This window comes from Balaenoptera borealis (genome assembly GCF_965194805.1).
Source record: "Balaenoptera borealis genome assembly, chromosome: 14".
Classification (NCBI taxonomy): domain Eukaryota; kingdom Metazoa; phylum Chordata; class Mammalia; order Artiodactyla; family Balaenopteridae; genus Balaenoptera; species Balaenoptera borealis.
Window position 1 is genome coordinate 85,920,561 of NC_138875.1, and position 14,937 is coordinate 85,935,497.

Below are 14,937 nucleotides of genomic sequence, written 5' to 3' on the forward strand. Positions count from 1 at the left end.
CTGAGGGGCAAGGCAGGGCAGTCAACCACACCCGGCCAGACCTCAGGCCCCCAGCCCTGGCTGCCCTGCTCAAACAAGACCCCCTGTGCCTTGCAGCGCCGGCCTTGGCCAGGGGAAGGTCCTGGCCAACAGTGATGGAGCCCCACAAGTCTGCAGACCGGGCACCACGCTGACTCCTGTGATGTCCTGTCAAGCACGGATGTGCCTCGGGCTTGGGCTGGGCTTCTCGGCGGTCCCTGATTCCAGCGCTGGAATCCCACAGGCACTTGCCCGGCACCAGGTCAGCAAGGGGCCTGGACAAACCTCCAAACCAGGGGGCGGCAGATGGTGGCACGGGGTCTGCCCACCGCCCGATTCTGTGTGTACACTTGTGCTGGAACGTGGTCACGTCCACCCGTTTATTTATCGTCTGCAGCAGAGCTGAGGAGTTGCGACAGAGACCGTCTGTCTGGCCCACAAAGCCTAAAATATTTACTATCTGGCCCTTTCCAGAAGAGGCTCGCTGACCTCTTCAGATGACGAAGGCGGTCAGAACAGTTTGCTATGATCTGCGTACGTGTGCTCCCGCCAGCACGGCTACGGCCCAGATGCCCGGATGACAGCGTGCACACGTCAGCCCGTGCGCCGAGCGTGTCCCACGTCCAGGGGCTGGGCTGGGCGTTTCGAAAGCGTGAACTCAATGAGCCTCCTTGCAGCCTCGGGAGAAAGAGAGCGGCTGGGCCCAGTGTGCGGAGAGGGACCGGAGCACGGACGCATCGACAGACTTATCTAAGGTCACCAGCAAATATTTGGCCAAGTCAGGATTTGACCACTGAACCTCCCGGGCGCTGCAGCTGCAGATAACATGACGGTGGAGGGAGCCCTCCCACGGGGGTTCCAACTAAGTGCTCTGCGTAGACTGACTCGGTTATCCTCGCAACACCCTTCAGAGAACTGATGAGGATTATCCCCAATTTGCAGATGGGAACACGGAGGCTCAGAGAGGTGAAGTCACCTGGTCAAAGGCCCACAGCCAGCAAGGGGAGCTCTGAGCCCAGGTGGATGGGCTGCAGGCTGTAACCTTCACCTTTGCCACACACACTGACCACAGCAAGAGGAGCAACAATTGGCCCTGGATTCTCAGGCCTGGGGACAGCCCGCAGACACGGCCAAAGGCCAGGCCGTCTTCACGGTGTTCTCCCGCTGGCCACTCACTCTGCTGAAATCGGTCCTAAGCGCCAAACCTCTTCCTGGAGAATTGGTGTCAGGCTGGAGGACCCATGGTGGTGGTGGGGGGGTGGGTACGGTGGGGAGGGAGAAGTAGCCAGCTGATAACAACGTGGGAATGCCAGGCCTGGGATGGGAATGGCAGGCAGGTGTCATCCCTCGGGCCACCTCCAGATGACAGAGGGAGGCTCTGAAGAGCCAGCACGGCGAGCAGGCGCGCGCTGGCAGCGCTGAGAGCCACCTGCTGTGGGCACAGCAGGGGGGGTGGAGGCGTGCGTGCCACACAGCCTCTGCTTCTCTCCTGGGAGACGGCGCTCCCCCCGGACCTGTGCGCCTGCTGACGTGGGGAGCCCGCAGGAGGGGCCGCAGATGCGGGGAGTAACCCGGGGCGGGGATTCTCACGCTCAACCAACCCCCAGTGGAGGCGCCCCCCCAGGGCCTGCACCGGGCCCGGAAATTCCGCGCACGCCCTGGACCTCGCTCGTCCAGCCACCCGACCCCGCGCGTGCCTGGGCTGCTCTCTCCAGCTCCGCTCCGGCTGCCGTGGGTGGCGGCAGGGGCGGGGGGTGGCCTCCGGTGCTGGAAGGGAGATCTGGGGCCCGGCCAGGATGGGCCGGCAGCCGAGAGCTTGGAGAGACAACCTGTTCCTCCGGCTGGGCCCAGGGAGCCCGAGGGATGGGCCGGCGGAGCAGCTCCACACAGGAGCCAGGCGGTAGGGGAGGCTCCTGAGCGACCAGAGAGGTCGGTCGTGCTGGGTGTCACGTTCATGCACGTGCCTACGGGTGTGCTAGCTGCAAGGCAGGCCTTGGTGCCTGATGCCAGGTGCCCCATCTCCTGTGTGGAGCGATTCCAGGACATGGCGCGGCCCTCCACTGTGCCAACAGGCTGAATGCCAGACTCAGAAAGCACAGGTGGTGGCTCACCTTCTCCCAGAACAGGGCCTGTGACCCATCCCAGCAGGCCCTGCCTGGCCCTGTGTGGTGTCCAGCCACCCAAGTATGGCCCAGCCCGGCTCAGATCTGGCGCCGGCCAAGGCTGTTTGGGCCCCTGACACTGCCACGCAGCTATCCGCCCTGGGCTGGTGCCCCAGCCCTGGAATGTCCTTCCAGAGCCAGACCCCACGTCTCACACTACACTCTCGTCCAGCGAACCCCAGCCCCACCACAGGGAGTCCCGGTCCCAGCGTAGGTGGCTGGCAGGGTCCCAGGAAGAGGCAGACGTTCTGCTTTCAACCCCACACTCGGGTTCATCAGCAGGTCCCACTCTTTGCCTCTGAAACAAAATCCCAATGCCGCCCTTCATGGTCACCCGCACAGTCCAGGCTGCCACCATCGCTGGCCGGGAAAAGCACCGTGGCCTCTTGCATCTGCCCACAACTCCCTGCCGCCCTTCCTCCTCAACAACGGCCAGAGAGGCAGAGAGAGAAGAGATCTTTCTAAAATAAAAATCAGATTGCCTGACCTCTCCCCAGTCCCCTACACACACACACACACACACACACACACACACACACACACACACACACACACCCTTAAAATTCCTCCAGCAAAGGCTTTTTCTGCACCCAAGACAAAATCCCCACAGTACCATGGCCTACGAGGCCCTACGCGATCTGGTTCCCCATCTCCCTGTCCCACCTCCTATCCTACCCCCTCCCCAGCCACCACGACCTCCTGGCAGCTCCGCCAACACACCAAGCTTGTTCCCGCCCCAGGGCCTTTGCACGTGCTGCTCCCTATGCCTGAACGCCCTTCCCCCCGATCTTCCCACGACTGCCTTCTCCTCTTCACGGAGAGCCTTCCCTGAGCCCCTCATCACTCCTTCTGCTTTGTCTCTTTCGCTGCATGAACCAGCCGAAGGTCATCTTGCTTCCTTACGTGTCCCCCCCGTTTAACGTCCTCTTGCACAAACAGCAGCTCCTCGGAGCGGGGACTTCATCCTGCTCACTGCCGAACCCCCGCTGCCTGGCACGGTGCTTGGTGATCGTGGGTGTTCAACCAATGTCCTGGCCCCGTGGCCACAAGCTGGCCTGTGCACCAGCCAGGATGCACGCCCGCCCGTGTGGGTGGCATCCCAGACTTCCTGCAGCAGGTGAAGGCGGCAGGCAGGGCGGGCTGATCAGCGGGGGAGTGTCTGGCGGGCCCTGTCACCTGTGAAGTGTGGGGCTGGCCTCCTTCGGGGACAGCCCTGCTCTTCGTCCTCCGGCACACAGCACCGCCCTCAGGTAGGCTCAGGGCCGAGGGCCGCCCGGCTTTCTAGAGAAGGCGGGACGCAGTACCAGAGGCTGCCGGGGGTGGGGACGCAGGTGGCCCCGGCTGCCCACACCCGTCCCTGGGCTGCGTCGGTCAGGGAGGACGGCCTGGGGTCCTGCTGCCCTCAGACCCCTAGAGCAGCCCGCAGGAGCCTGGGCTAGCCCAGCGTCGGGGGAGCCTCTGGGGGGTCAGCCCCCGGTGCCTGAGATGTGCCAGGCTGGTCTGGGACGGGTGTCCCTTTGGGACACAGGCTTGAGACTTCTTGGGCCCGGTGCGGGGGTGGGGCAGAGGCAGAAGATCCAGAGAACGAGAAACCATTGCCCCACGTGTCTCCTGACCTTGAGCTTCACGTGGTGACAATAAAGCCTGCCCCGGGCAGTTGCTGCAACACAGCTGCTCAGGGAATCACCCCACTGTCTCCCCAGTGAACCCAGCGGCCTCGGCCTGGAGTAAGGTCAGGGTGAAAGCTGGAGGGGGCAGTGTTTCCTGCCCAGGCCCCAGAGTTGCTGCCAGCCGGTGCTGAGCCCCATGGTTCTAGAAGCTCATGTGTAGACTGAATCACGTGGAACCAGAAACTGAGCCATAGACATGTTTTCGTACATGCACAGCGCTTTTGAAGATTTTGAGAAGTTGACAATGTTGAGAAATTCGAAGATTTCACATGAAAAGATGGATTTCTAGCTTCTCTGGAAGAACAACCCCAGGCCTGTATCGCCACATGGTGACTCTCGGCTGAAGCCAATATGCGCCCACTTTAGAAAGAACAGGAGCCTCCAACTGCCCCAGTGCCCCCCCCCCCACTGCCTCACTCCCCCATGTTTCGCTCATTTACTTCGCCTGCCCGGCCACTGCAGCCTTGGAGTCTGCAGCAGCTGCTCTGCACACAAAGGCCCCTACGCCCACCCACCTGCCCCCTCTCCCCCATGCTCCCGGGGCCGCTGGCACACACTCACCCTCCTTCTCAGCAGCAGGCACAGGGCTCCTGCTTTTGCCTCGAGGGCTGCTGCCGGGCTGCTGGGGGCTGCCGCCCTCCGGGTGCAGGTGCTGCGCTGGCGGAGGAGCAGGGGCAGCTGGCTTGGGGGGAGCCGCGTCCTCCCGGGGGGGCTCGTGGGCTTTGGTGACCTGCTGAGGGAAGCCGGGAGGAGTGAGCATCTTCACAGGCCGTCCGTCCACAGCTCGCAGAGACCAGGGACAGCCTTCCAGGCCCCCTGCGTGGGACCAGCCTGGAAACTGAGGCCCGGGGGGAGGCAGCGACGTGCCCAAGGGCACGCGGCTTGAGGGCCAGGAGGGTAGGGCTTTGCGCAGAGTGTAGGGGGTGTGCCCGCCCATCCCAGCTGCCCGGCCGTGGATGGGGGAGCCCCCGTTACCCTCCCCACCAGCCCCTTCCCCCTTCCCCAAATCGCTCCGGGTCTCAGAGGGATCGGGGCTGTCCAATGGGACCGGGCCCGGCCTCGGGGAGTGGGCAGCGCAGCTTGGCGCACCTTGTGCCCCTCACTCGGAAAGCCCTGGTCCGCTCAGAGTCTTTCAGCCCAGAGCCCCCAGCTGCATTTGAAGGCCAGGCCCACCTCCTCGGAGAGGGATGGCTTTGGCCACGACTGAGCCATCACGAGTAAGGGGCACCTCTGAGGGTCCTCCTGCTTGGCCTGGAGAAGAATCTTCCAGCTCCCCTCTTTCCCCCAGCGAAGGGCCTCTCGGTAACTGTGGGGCGCCACCCTCCGCTCCGAGGAGCTGTGACAGCGGGTTGGGGGGAGCTTTCTGCGAGGTCTGGGCGGCTCTGGAGAACCCTCGGCGGGCGGGGGTGGTGAGAGAGGCCAGGGCGGACACCCCGCCTGTCTCCACGGGGCTTTCCCCAGGGAACAGGAGACGCGGGCAGAGCCAGGCTGCAGGTGCCGGCGCCCTGCCTGCCCGGCCAGATCTACCGTCCCCCCAACAGGAAGTAGAGGTCGCAGGGGCTCGGGGGCCGCGGCCTGGCTCGGGGGGAGTCCTGGGGCGCGGGAGGTGGGCCCGGGACTCACAATCGGGGGGATGGCGGCCGCCCGCTGCTTCAGCTGCTTCAGGTCCAGCGGCTTCTGGGGCGAGGCGTTGGTCCTGGCGTCGCTGGTCGGGGTGAGGAGGCTGGGCCGTGGCGACAGGAGCCTGTGGGGGAGACCAGCGTCAGGCCCACGGGCTCCCGGCCTCCTGGCTCCAGCCTGGATGACGGGGCCGGAGGGGCTGCCAGAGAGAGGCGAAGGTCCAGGATCACGGGGCCCAGGAGACCTGGGGTCACATGGGGTCTCCTCCCTCCCTCCTCCGGTCCATGAAGGCCCCACAAGGGGCCAAGACCCCTCCCACCCCAGCCCAGAGGCCCAGCCAGGATCAAACACTCTTGAGACAGCCCAAGGCAAGGAAAGCCCCAGAGAAACCCACACTCAGGGCCCGCACCACGCTCGGCCCTTTGGAAGCTGCCAGAAAGGCCAAGAATCAACCAGCTTAAGGCTTGGGAGCTTGGGAGGTTCAGGGAGACTATCCATCACCCAAATAGGAGAGGCTCAGGGGCCAGGGTAGGGCCTGGGGCATGGCGCTGAGAGGACCTTGCTTATTGGAGACCGGAACTGGGGAGCCCCCACTCAGCCCGAATGCAACCCGAGATAATGGGGATCTCGCCTGACGCCGTTTGCTGAGGCGCTAAAGCAGGCGGGTACAGGCTCTGCATGGAGGGGCTGGTCAGCGTGTACGCGGCCCGCCCGGCAGCCCTAAGTGGGGCTGTGGTGCTGAGCAGGGCCTGCAGGTGCCTCGTCCTCTAAAGCAAGGTCACGTCTGTCTGCTGCTGACATGCAGAATGGGGCAGCGCACCTGCACAGGGTGCACGGTGTGTGTGTCGGGGTGGGGGGGGGTAGTGGGGGAGCTGAAACACGGTGGGATGCCGGCGACAGAGTCACTCCAGTGTAGAGCTGCAGCGTCTGGGACACCGGAGCAGAGCCTGCCCTGGGGTGTGGCTCCAGAGCTGCTCATGGGTGTCACCTCCTTCAGGAAGTCTTCAGGGATTTCCAGAATGCGCCAGAACTGACCACAGTGCCCTGCCACAAATCCCTGTCTGCCTCCCCAGCTGGCACGAGGGTCTCTAGGGCAGGACTGGGTCTGCTGCAGCCTCAGAACCCCTCACCCACCCACCGGGGCTGCCTGGTTCCTGCCCAGCTCTCGGTTCCTGCCTGTGACCCGCAGTTGTTGAATACACAGCAGGCCTGGTGTTGTGCTTGGGGTGCGTGGTTGGAGACCCAGAATCCAATGTCTGCTTGCAGGGCACCAGAGCCGGCTAGATGATCAAACGGTACACACAAAGGCATTGGCCGTGGGCTGGATTCAGCCAGAGGGCAAAACGAAGGCAAGGTCCCCAAAGCCAGAGGGTCCTGTTGGTACAGCCCTTAGTGTGTACTGTGACCATCCTGGCTGATGCCACAGGCAGACTGCAAGCACAGCCACTGCCTTCCAGGTAAGAGCCATGACCACCAGGATGCAGCTCACGCCGCCCAGTGCTGGCTGCCAGACGCCCAGCAAAGAGCAGACCACGGCTGCTTCCTGCAGGTGGAGCAGGACGGACGGGTGACGTGCCGCTGAGGTGCCCTCTGCTCTCTGCAGTGAGACCATGGCCGGTGACCGGGACCACAGCCCGTGACAAGCCAGTCCCGAGGGCGTTAACCCCCTGCCCGCATCTGCCACACACTCAGCCGAGCAGAGTCAGTCTCGGCGACGCCCACTGGCGCTGCCCGTGGCATGCAGGTGGCGCCGGGCGCAGAGGTCGGCCTGACTTCTCCGTGCTCAGCTGGTCTCCAGGGTCCTCCCGACCCGGCTCACCCTCCCTGCCGTCCTCACCTCTCTCGACCTCTCCAGATCCTGCTTGCGCTCCGAGGACCACCTGAGGCCTCTCCTGCTGTGGCTGCCCGTCCTTGCTCCCCTGGACTCAGGCCCAGCCCCATTTTGCCCACCACCCTCGGGCCAAGGCACCCTGACCAGGTCCGAGAACTGATGTCATCACCCGTCCTGCATTCCCCACCTCCAGATTCAACTGTCACCAAACACTGCCCCACACGCCCGTCGCAGCTAATTATCAATGTCCATTTAAACCAACTTGCATTTGTAGACTTAAATTTAAAATGAATATACTGCAGCCACTTTGGAAAACACTCTGGCGGTTCCTCAAAAGGTGAAACAGAGTCACCGTAGGATCCGGCAATTCCGCTGCGGGGCATATACTCGAGAGAATGCAGACACACATCCACACAAACACTCGTTCACACAAGATCACAGCAGCCACTATTCACAAGCGCCAAGAGGTGGAAACAACCCAAATGGCCAAAAACAGATGAATGGATAAACAAAATGTGATATATATATATACAACGGAATATTATTCAGCCACAAAAGGATGAAGTGCTGACACAGGCTACAACATGGATGAACCTCAGAAACATGATGCTGGGTGCAAGAAGCCAGTTGCAAAAGGCCACGTACGGCACGGTTCCATTCATACGAAATTCCCAGAAGAGGCAAATCCATAGACACAGACAGAGAAGACAGATTAGCGGTGACCAGGGGCTGGAGCTGGGGGATGCGGAACGACTGCTAATGGTCTGGGGTTTCTTTTTGGGGCAGTGAAAACGTTCTGGAATTAAAGAGTGGTGATGATTACACAACTCTGTGAATGTACTGAAAACCACTGAACTGTACACTTCAATGGCTGAATTGTATGGTTTGTGAATTATGTCTCAATAAAGCTGTTACAAGGAAAAGATAAAGAATATACTATTTGCCAGCCATGAAGTCAAGGGTTTGTTATATTAACTGTACTGTTTCTACAAACAATAAAGTAATAATGTTATACTATTATTTGCTGTATAAATTACTCTAAAATGCAGATTTTAAAGTTAAAATATAAACTTTTATGTTTTTGTAAATATAATTTTATAGGGACACAAAATATGCTTTTATAATACATATAAAATAAGCAAAGTGTTTGTGTCTCACTCTGATTGTCAGCGAACTAGGACCTCCTACTCAGGCCTGTGTCCTGCCTTGGTTTCCCAGTGGCTTCTCGTCCAGGCAGGGGGCAGTCAGATTGGAGCGGGCAGGGGTCGCCCCTCGACTGCTCTCAGCAGGCACCAGCTGGGGGCGGGACGAGCACAGAGGTCCAGACCCCTCTTTCCTGAGTCCCCCCCTAACCCTCACCCAGCAAGGCAGGAGCTCAGTGGGGACTGCGGCCATGGGCACAGCACTTCACAGCTGACGAGATGACAGCCTGACAGCTCACAGTAAACAGGGCGGCATCCAAGAACAAGGGTCTGGATTCAGATCCTCAACAAGCCCAAGGGTCCTGAGCTCCCCCCACCGGGGAGCGGGAAGATGCCTGGTGCTCACGTGGCCCCCAACCCCCCTCATCCCACATCCACGGTGGGCGAGAACCACCTCCAGGAGGCCTCCTCGTGGCAGCGCCCTCCCTCTGTTCTCTTTCCTTTGTTTTCTTGGAAGACAGGGCTTTTATTTTCCTCCCTGGAGGCCTGGGCAGGGTAGGGGCTCTCGGAGCCTGGCACTGTGCACGTGACCCGGGACAGGCGGGGGAAGCCAGCAACTTGGCTGAGAGCAGCCAGGGCCCCGCCCCCCACCCCGTATTCAGGGCTCTGGCTCCCAGTTCAAATCCCACCTTTGGCCGTATGACTTAACCAGCTGTGCCTCACTCAGTTTCCCCCCATCTGTAAAATGGGTATGAGAACAGTTGCTCCCTCCGAGGACTGTCCTGTGGGTGGAACACGGGAAGCCCCGAGAACAGCGCCTGGTGCTGAGCGGCTCGGGCACCTTCCCATTCCTGTGGTTTTCCTTCCCACCCTGGAAGACCAGGGCTGGGGGAGGGGGAGGGGCCACAGGGGACTCTGGGTCCTGCAACAGTGTGCCCCCTCTCTGCTGAGCCCCCCCCTTCCCCAGCTTTCTCATTATCACTGGGCTGGGATAGGTGGGACCGTGAACAGTGTCCACACAGACGAAGTCATGTTACTCCCCTGTGCTCCCAGGGTAAAAGCGCACTCCTTCCCTCGACCCCTGGCGCCCTGTGGAGCCAGGTTGGGCCGGGTCCCTGCCCACCTCTGTGACCTCCTCTCCTGCCTTCCCCTCTTCCCCTTCACTCGCTCCGCGCTGAGCCACAGGCCTCTTTGCTGTCTACTGAACATAAGCTCATGTGGCCACAGGACCTTTGAACTGGCTGTTCCCACTGCTGGCTTTCCCTCCATGTCTCACACTGCGTGTTCTGGTCATCCTGCAATGTCACCTCCTCAGACAGGCCTCCCTGACTGCCCTTCTCACTCCCCCCACCCCCAATCTCTCCACCATCCACTTATCACACGAGCATTCCCTTCATTCCATTACCGTTCCAGTTCCGCACTAGTCACTCTCACTAAAACGTAAGCTCCCTGGAGCCAGGACCTCATCTGTCCTGTGCCCGGCACCCCTCGAGCCCAGGATGGCGCCTGGCACACACTGGTGCCCAGTGAATCGTTTACGGAATAAAGAAATAAAGGAGAAAATGCTGTTACATTCTTTCAAAGTTCCAGGGGCTCAGCAGAAGACGCCACATTCCAGCCTCCTCCTGGCGTGACCTCTGGGGAAGCCTGAAGCAGTTCCAAAGGAGGGCAGTTCCAAAGTGCCAGGCTGGCTCGTAACTCCGTTATCCTGACAAGAAGCCAATAAGCCGGGATACCCACACCCATCTTATACGTGAAAACACTGAGGCCCGGAGACGCGACTTTCTGAAGGCCCAGCCCTGCCAGAAAGTGCCCAGGCACCTTCTCTGGGAAGTGGAACAGGCGGGGGCCGGCAAGCTCAAGGCTCCGCAATCGAAGCCAGTATCTCTGGCTGTGGGCCAAGAAAACTCGCAGGTGGAGCTGCCTGGCAGAGAGTGGGGGAGAGAAAGAGCAGGATATGAGCTTCCCTCCCCAGGTCGTCCGGGCACGGGCCAGAACGAGAAGCTTCTTGTGTCTGTCCGGGGACGCCCAGTTCACTGCGCCGGGACTGCCAGGCGGGAGGGAGGGCTGTGGGCAGGAGGCCAGGACCGGGGGTCGCCTGGGGGCCCACCCATCCCGCCGGCCCTCCCGGGAGGCGCTGGTTGCCAGGGCACGCTCTGACGCGTCTCGCCTGCGTCCTCCGGCGCCTGCCTGGCCCCGTGTGGCTGTGGCCGGGGAGGGAAGAGGTCAGGAGGCTGGCCTGAGTCCAGCCTCACCCTGAGGCCGGGGGACTGGCCTCGGTCACAGAGGGTGTGACAAACCAGGTGTCCTGACTCCCAGCCCAGGGCTCCTGCTCCCGAGGGATCGAATGCTGGACGCTCAGGCAGGAAGAGTGGATGAAGCCAGACCCAGCTGCGGGGGGGAAGGACACGTCCCTGGGCGGGGCTGGGGTGGGGAGCAGCTGGAAGTAGGCTGCGGGGCTTCAGGCCTGGCCCGAGAGGTCCAGGCGGGCTGTCGGGATCCAGGCCAACCCAGCGAGCTGTCCAGCCCGTCAGGCCGTGTGCACCCAAAACACACACTCCGGGAGGCCGCTTATCAGCGTGGCTGTCCCATGAGCTCAGCACTCTTCCCACTAAGAGCAGAAACATGTGTTTCCATGACTCTGTCCCCGCGACCAGCAGGAGCGGGGTGGGGAGCCGCCCGCCCTGACCCCATTACCCAGGCGCAAAGAGTGAGCCGAGTGGCCAGACCCTGGCCCAGGGCCCTCCCGGGCAGACCGAGCCGCCACGAGCACTGTTTTCCAAGCTACGCCCTCTGGGCAGGAAGCTCAGGGCCTCTGCGCCCTCAGAAACCTGTTGGCCAGGCCTTTGCTCATCAAAGGGCCACACAAGCGGGGTGAGGGTCCCGCCAGGGACCCCCGGACGCAGGAGGCAGAGGACGACGTGGCTCACCAGCTTTTGTGGACCGTGTGGGGACCCAGAGAGCCCTGACCAAGTCCGAGTTTCATACGAAACGTTCTAGAAGTTGCCATTTTCGCATGCCCCAAGGTGAATCATGGGGCAGAGGAAACGGCTCCTGGTGAACAGGTCGGATTTGAAAGTCAGATTTTCCTCCCTCTCGTGCTGCCCAGAACTTTTCCGAGAGACGTGAGAGGAGAGAAAACAGACTGCACTGTTTTCAGTCAAAATAAAACTGGCCGGCCTGCCTCACTAAATTCTTCAAGCCGTCCAGACGTGAGCGGGAGCTGATCTCCGCAGCTCTGCCCTCCACTGCCCACGTTTGGCCCTAAGTGGGGTCTACGAGCTTTGGCTCTGGTCGGGGGTGTCGGGGACCCTCCGCGGGCAGAAGAGGAACCAGCAAGGATCCCGGAATCTGCCACTTTCCCCCGTGTCCACCGTCACCAGCCTCACCGGCCCCTGGGACGTGGCCGCTGCCGCCTTCCAACCCGTCTGTATCCCTGTGACCCTGTGGCCCCCGTTAACCCCCCGCCCCCTCCCAACACACAGCGGCAGGTTTCAGAGCCTGAGACATACCCCAGCTCTCTCAGGCTCTCTCCCTCTGAGGACAAAATGCAGCCGCCACTCAGCCAGAGGGGTGGCACGAGGTGGGCTGGTCTGCTGACCCTGCCTCCTCCCAAGCTGCCCCGCCCCACTCCACCACTCAGGGCCTGGATCACGCAGGCTCAGCCCCACCCCGGGGCTTTCGCACTTGCTGTTGCCACTGTGTTGAGGGGAGAATTGCGTCCCCCAAGATACGTTCAAGTCCAAACAGCCAAGTACCTGTGAACGTGAACTTCTTTGGAAACAGGCTCTTTGAAGATGTGACCAAGTTAAGATGAGGTCCTTAGGGTGGACCCTCATCCAGTGGACTGGTGTCCTTAGAGCAAAAGGGAAATTAGGGCACACAGACACACAGGGAGAATGTCACGGGACCACGGAGTGATGCGTCTACGAGCCAAGGACGGCCGGCACCACCGAGGCAGGAAGGAGCCTTCACACGGCGTGGCCCTGCCGACGCCTTGACTTGGGGGTGGTCCTCTGTGGCGGCGGCTCCGGATGCCAATCCACGCTGCCCAGCACACTGCCCCCTGGCTCTCCCTGTGGCTCCTCCTTCCCTGTCCAGGCTCAGCTCAGAGGCCCCCGACACCGCCCTCTCCCACCACGGAGCTCCTGCGTCTGGACCACTCAGTGGTGGCCTCCCCTCCCTCCGAGGCAGGCGTGGAATTGGCCTCGTGCGCTGCTGTCTCGGTGTACAGGGGGTGATCAGTAAGCGTTTACGGAGGGAGCCGACGACGCCGCCGCCACCCGGCCGGCCCACTCACCTGTTCTTGTCGCCGCCCTCGGGCTCGTCGACCTCGTCGGCGCTGCAGGTGGCGCTGGAGTCGCTGTCCTGGGGGGCGCCCGAGCCCTTGGCCGCGGGGCCCTTGCCCCCAGGGCCGCCGCCCTCCTTCTTCTCCACCTGGAGCGCGCCCTCGGGGGCGGCCTCGGCTGCGGCCTCCGTGCCCTTGACCTTGGCGGGCCCCTCCTCGGCGGCCTCCTCCTTGCACTCGCTCTTGATGGGCTCCGAGGGGGGCGCCTCGCTGGGCTCCTCCGTCTTGCCCACGTCGGCTGCCAGCTCTGGGGCCGCAGGGGGCTTCTGCTCCTCCCCTTCTTGGGCCGAGGGGGCGGCTGCGGCCTCTTCCTCCTTCTCCTCCTTGGGGACCACAGCAGGGGCCGCGGCAGGCGAGGCGGGTGCCGGTGGGGACGCGGGCGGGCAGGCGGCTTCGGGGGCCGGGGCGGGCTCGCTGGGGGCCGGGGCGTCCTCAGGTGGCGGGCTGGGGGGCTCAGGGGGTGGCGCATCGGCGCCCGGGGTGGGCGGGGGCTTGGGCCCGTTCTGCGCGGCGTCCTTGGCGGCCTCGGTGCGGGGCGACGGGATGCTCTCGGTGTCGGAGCTGTTGTTGACAGTGGCTGTGCGGGGACAGTGAAGATGGGGTGAGCGGTGCCGGGGGCTCAGGGTGGAGGCAGGCCCGGCCCTCCCCACGGCCCCCTGACAGCCCCGACTGCACACCCCGGCTCCAGGCAGGGGCTCAGGGCGCTGCGACCCCATCGCTTGACACCACGCAGCCCTAAGCCTCCTACACCCCTGGGCAGCACCCCCCCCGGCCCCTCCCAGTGCCCTGTCCTCCTCTGGCCGCCCTCTCCACCTGCTGACCCTGGAGCCCAGCAACCTCTTAACTTCCAACCCCCGGGTGGGCGGCCAGCACCCCCCAGAGTCAGGCTGGGGGCAGCCAGGGCTGCAGGCCTTTGTTTTGGGGTCTCCTTGTTCTCATCTGGGCTGCAACCCTGGCTCTGCCCCGGCTGGTGGCCTGGCCCTGGTAACACAGGTGACCTCCCAGCCTTGCTTTCCCCATCTGTAGGGTGGGGAGAACAGTTCCCACCCCACAGGGGCTGTGACAGCACAGGATGACACCTGGTAACTGTTTGCTGTTGTATCATCACTGCTGTCATCGTAACACGATGACATAAAATGGGGCCAGTGAACTCGAAGGAGCCCACGGGGAAAGGGTCCACAACGACTGCATCCCCCAGCCACTTCCCACAGGGCTGGTGCACAGCAGATGCACAGTAAGTACTGATCGAATGACTGAACGTGTGTACAGATGAAGGGAGAGGGGACCTCAGCTCCAGGCAGGCCTGGCTCTTTAGGCTTAACAACCGCTCCTGTCACTTCTTGGGTTTCAATTTTCCCCATTTTCTACAAAATGGGGACATCCGAAACCCCCCTCCTCCACACTTCCTGTTGGGGAAATCAAACTGGGTAAGCGTCGCAGGTGAACACACTAATGAAAAAATCAACCAAGCAGTCAAGCTGAGCACACTAATCTGCAGGAGTGAGCCTGGGAACAGCATGGGGAACAGACACTGCACGGAGGAGGGGGGACAGAGGTGGCGGCAGCACAAATGTTCACAGGCAGAGGCGTGCTCACAGAGGTGGGGCCCCTTGTAGAGAAAAGGCCCCCTTGGGATGCCCCCCGCCCTGGTCAGGCCCTACCCCCGCCCCCGACGGCCAGCTGGCCACATTCGTACCTGGGCCACTGCATTCCCCTCTGGGTACCTCGTTCCCAGAGGCATGTAAGGCTGGAAGGAAGTGAGAGAAGGGTTAGAAGCGAGGTGGCATGAGCAGCATGTGGGGTGGGAGGAGGTTCTGTGGCCAGGCAGGGCTGGGAAAGGGGCCCAGGGCCCAGCAGACAGCAGGAGGACCTAAAGCCCTGTCCCAAGGGCCCTCACCCCTGAACACTCCTGGCTGCCCTCGGACAAGTCACTGGCTCCTGGGTCCTGGGGTGGGAGGTGCTGGCCTCAGAGGTGGGCAGAGCTGGGGGAGAGGCCTTTGGGGCTGCCCGGCCCTGTCTCACCCCTCAGACGCAGAGCCAGGCCAGCAGGGGTTGCTGGTGCCCTGCACAAACGCTTCCCTCAGTTTTCACTGCCTCCAGACCCCCGGCCTCTCCCACTTTAAGGCCCAGCGCAAAGGCCATCCCT

The 14,937-nt window shown here is 62.4% G+C and overlaps 2 protein-coding genes across 25 annotated transcripts in view; both read right to left on the bottom strand.

The window, feature by feature from the left end:
• NCOR2 (nuclear receptor corepressor 2) overlaps positions 1–14,937 on the bottom strand; it is a 223,504-nt gene that overhangs the window by 30,103 nt on the left and 178,464 nt on the right. For 17 of the 24 annotated variants that reach the window (XM_082353168.1, XM_082353185.1, XM_082353178.1 and 14 more), the window contains 4 exons: positions 14,488–14,538; positions 12,744–13,368; positions 5,474–5,594; positions 4,412–4,583 (listed from right to left, as the gene is read on the bottom strand). In XM_082353168.1, coding sequence (XP_082209294.1) covers positions 4,412–4,583; positions 5,474–5,594; positions 12,744–13,368; positions 14,488–14,538 — 969 coding nt within the window. The remainder of the gene's footprint in view (positions 1–4,411; positions 4,584–5,473; positions 5,595–12,743; positions 13,369–14,487; positions 14,539–14,937) is intronic. The other 7 variants (XM_082353181.1, XM_082353180.1, XM_082353169.1 and 4 more) reach the window with 2 other exon arrangements.
• On the bottom strand, positions 12–4,399 carry LOC309610388 (uncharacterized protein). The gene is made up of 2 exons (XM_082353282.1): positions 2,718–4,399; positions 12–2,681 (listed from the first exon to the last, which is right to left on the bottom strand). The coding sequence occupies exon 2, from the start codon at positions 2,062–2,064 to the stop codon at positions 1,120–1,122; it is 945 nt and encodes a 314-aa protein (XP_082209408.1). The 5' UTR covers positions 2,065–2,681; positions 2,718–4,399; the 3' UTR covers positions 12–1,119.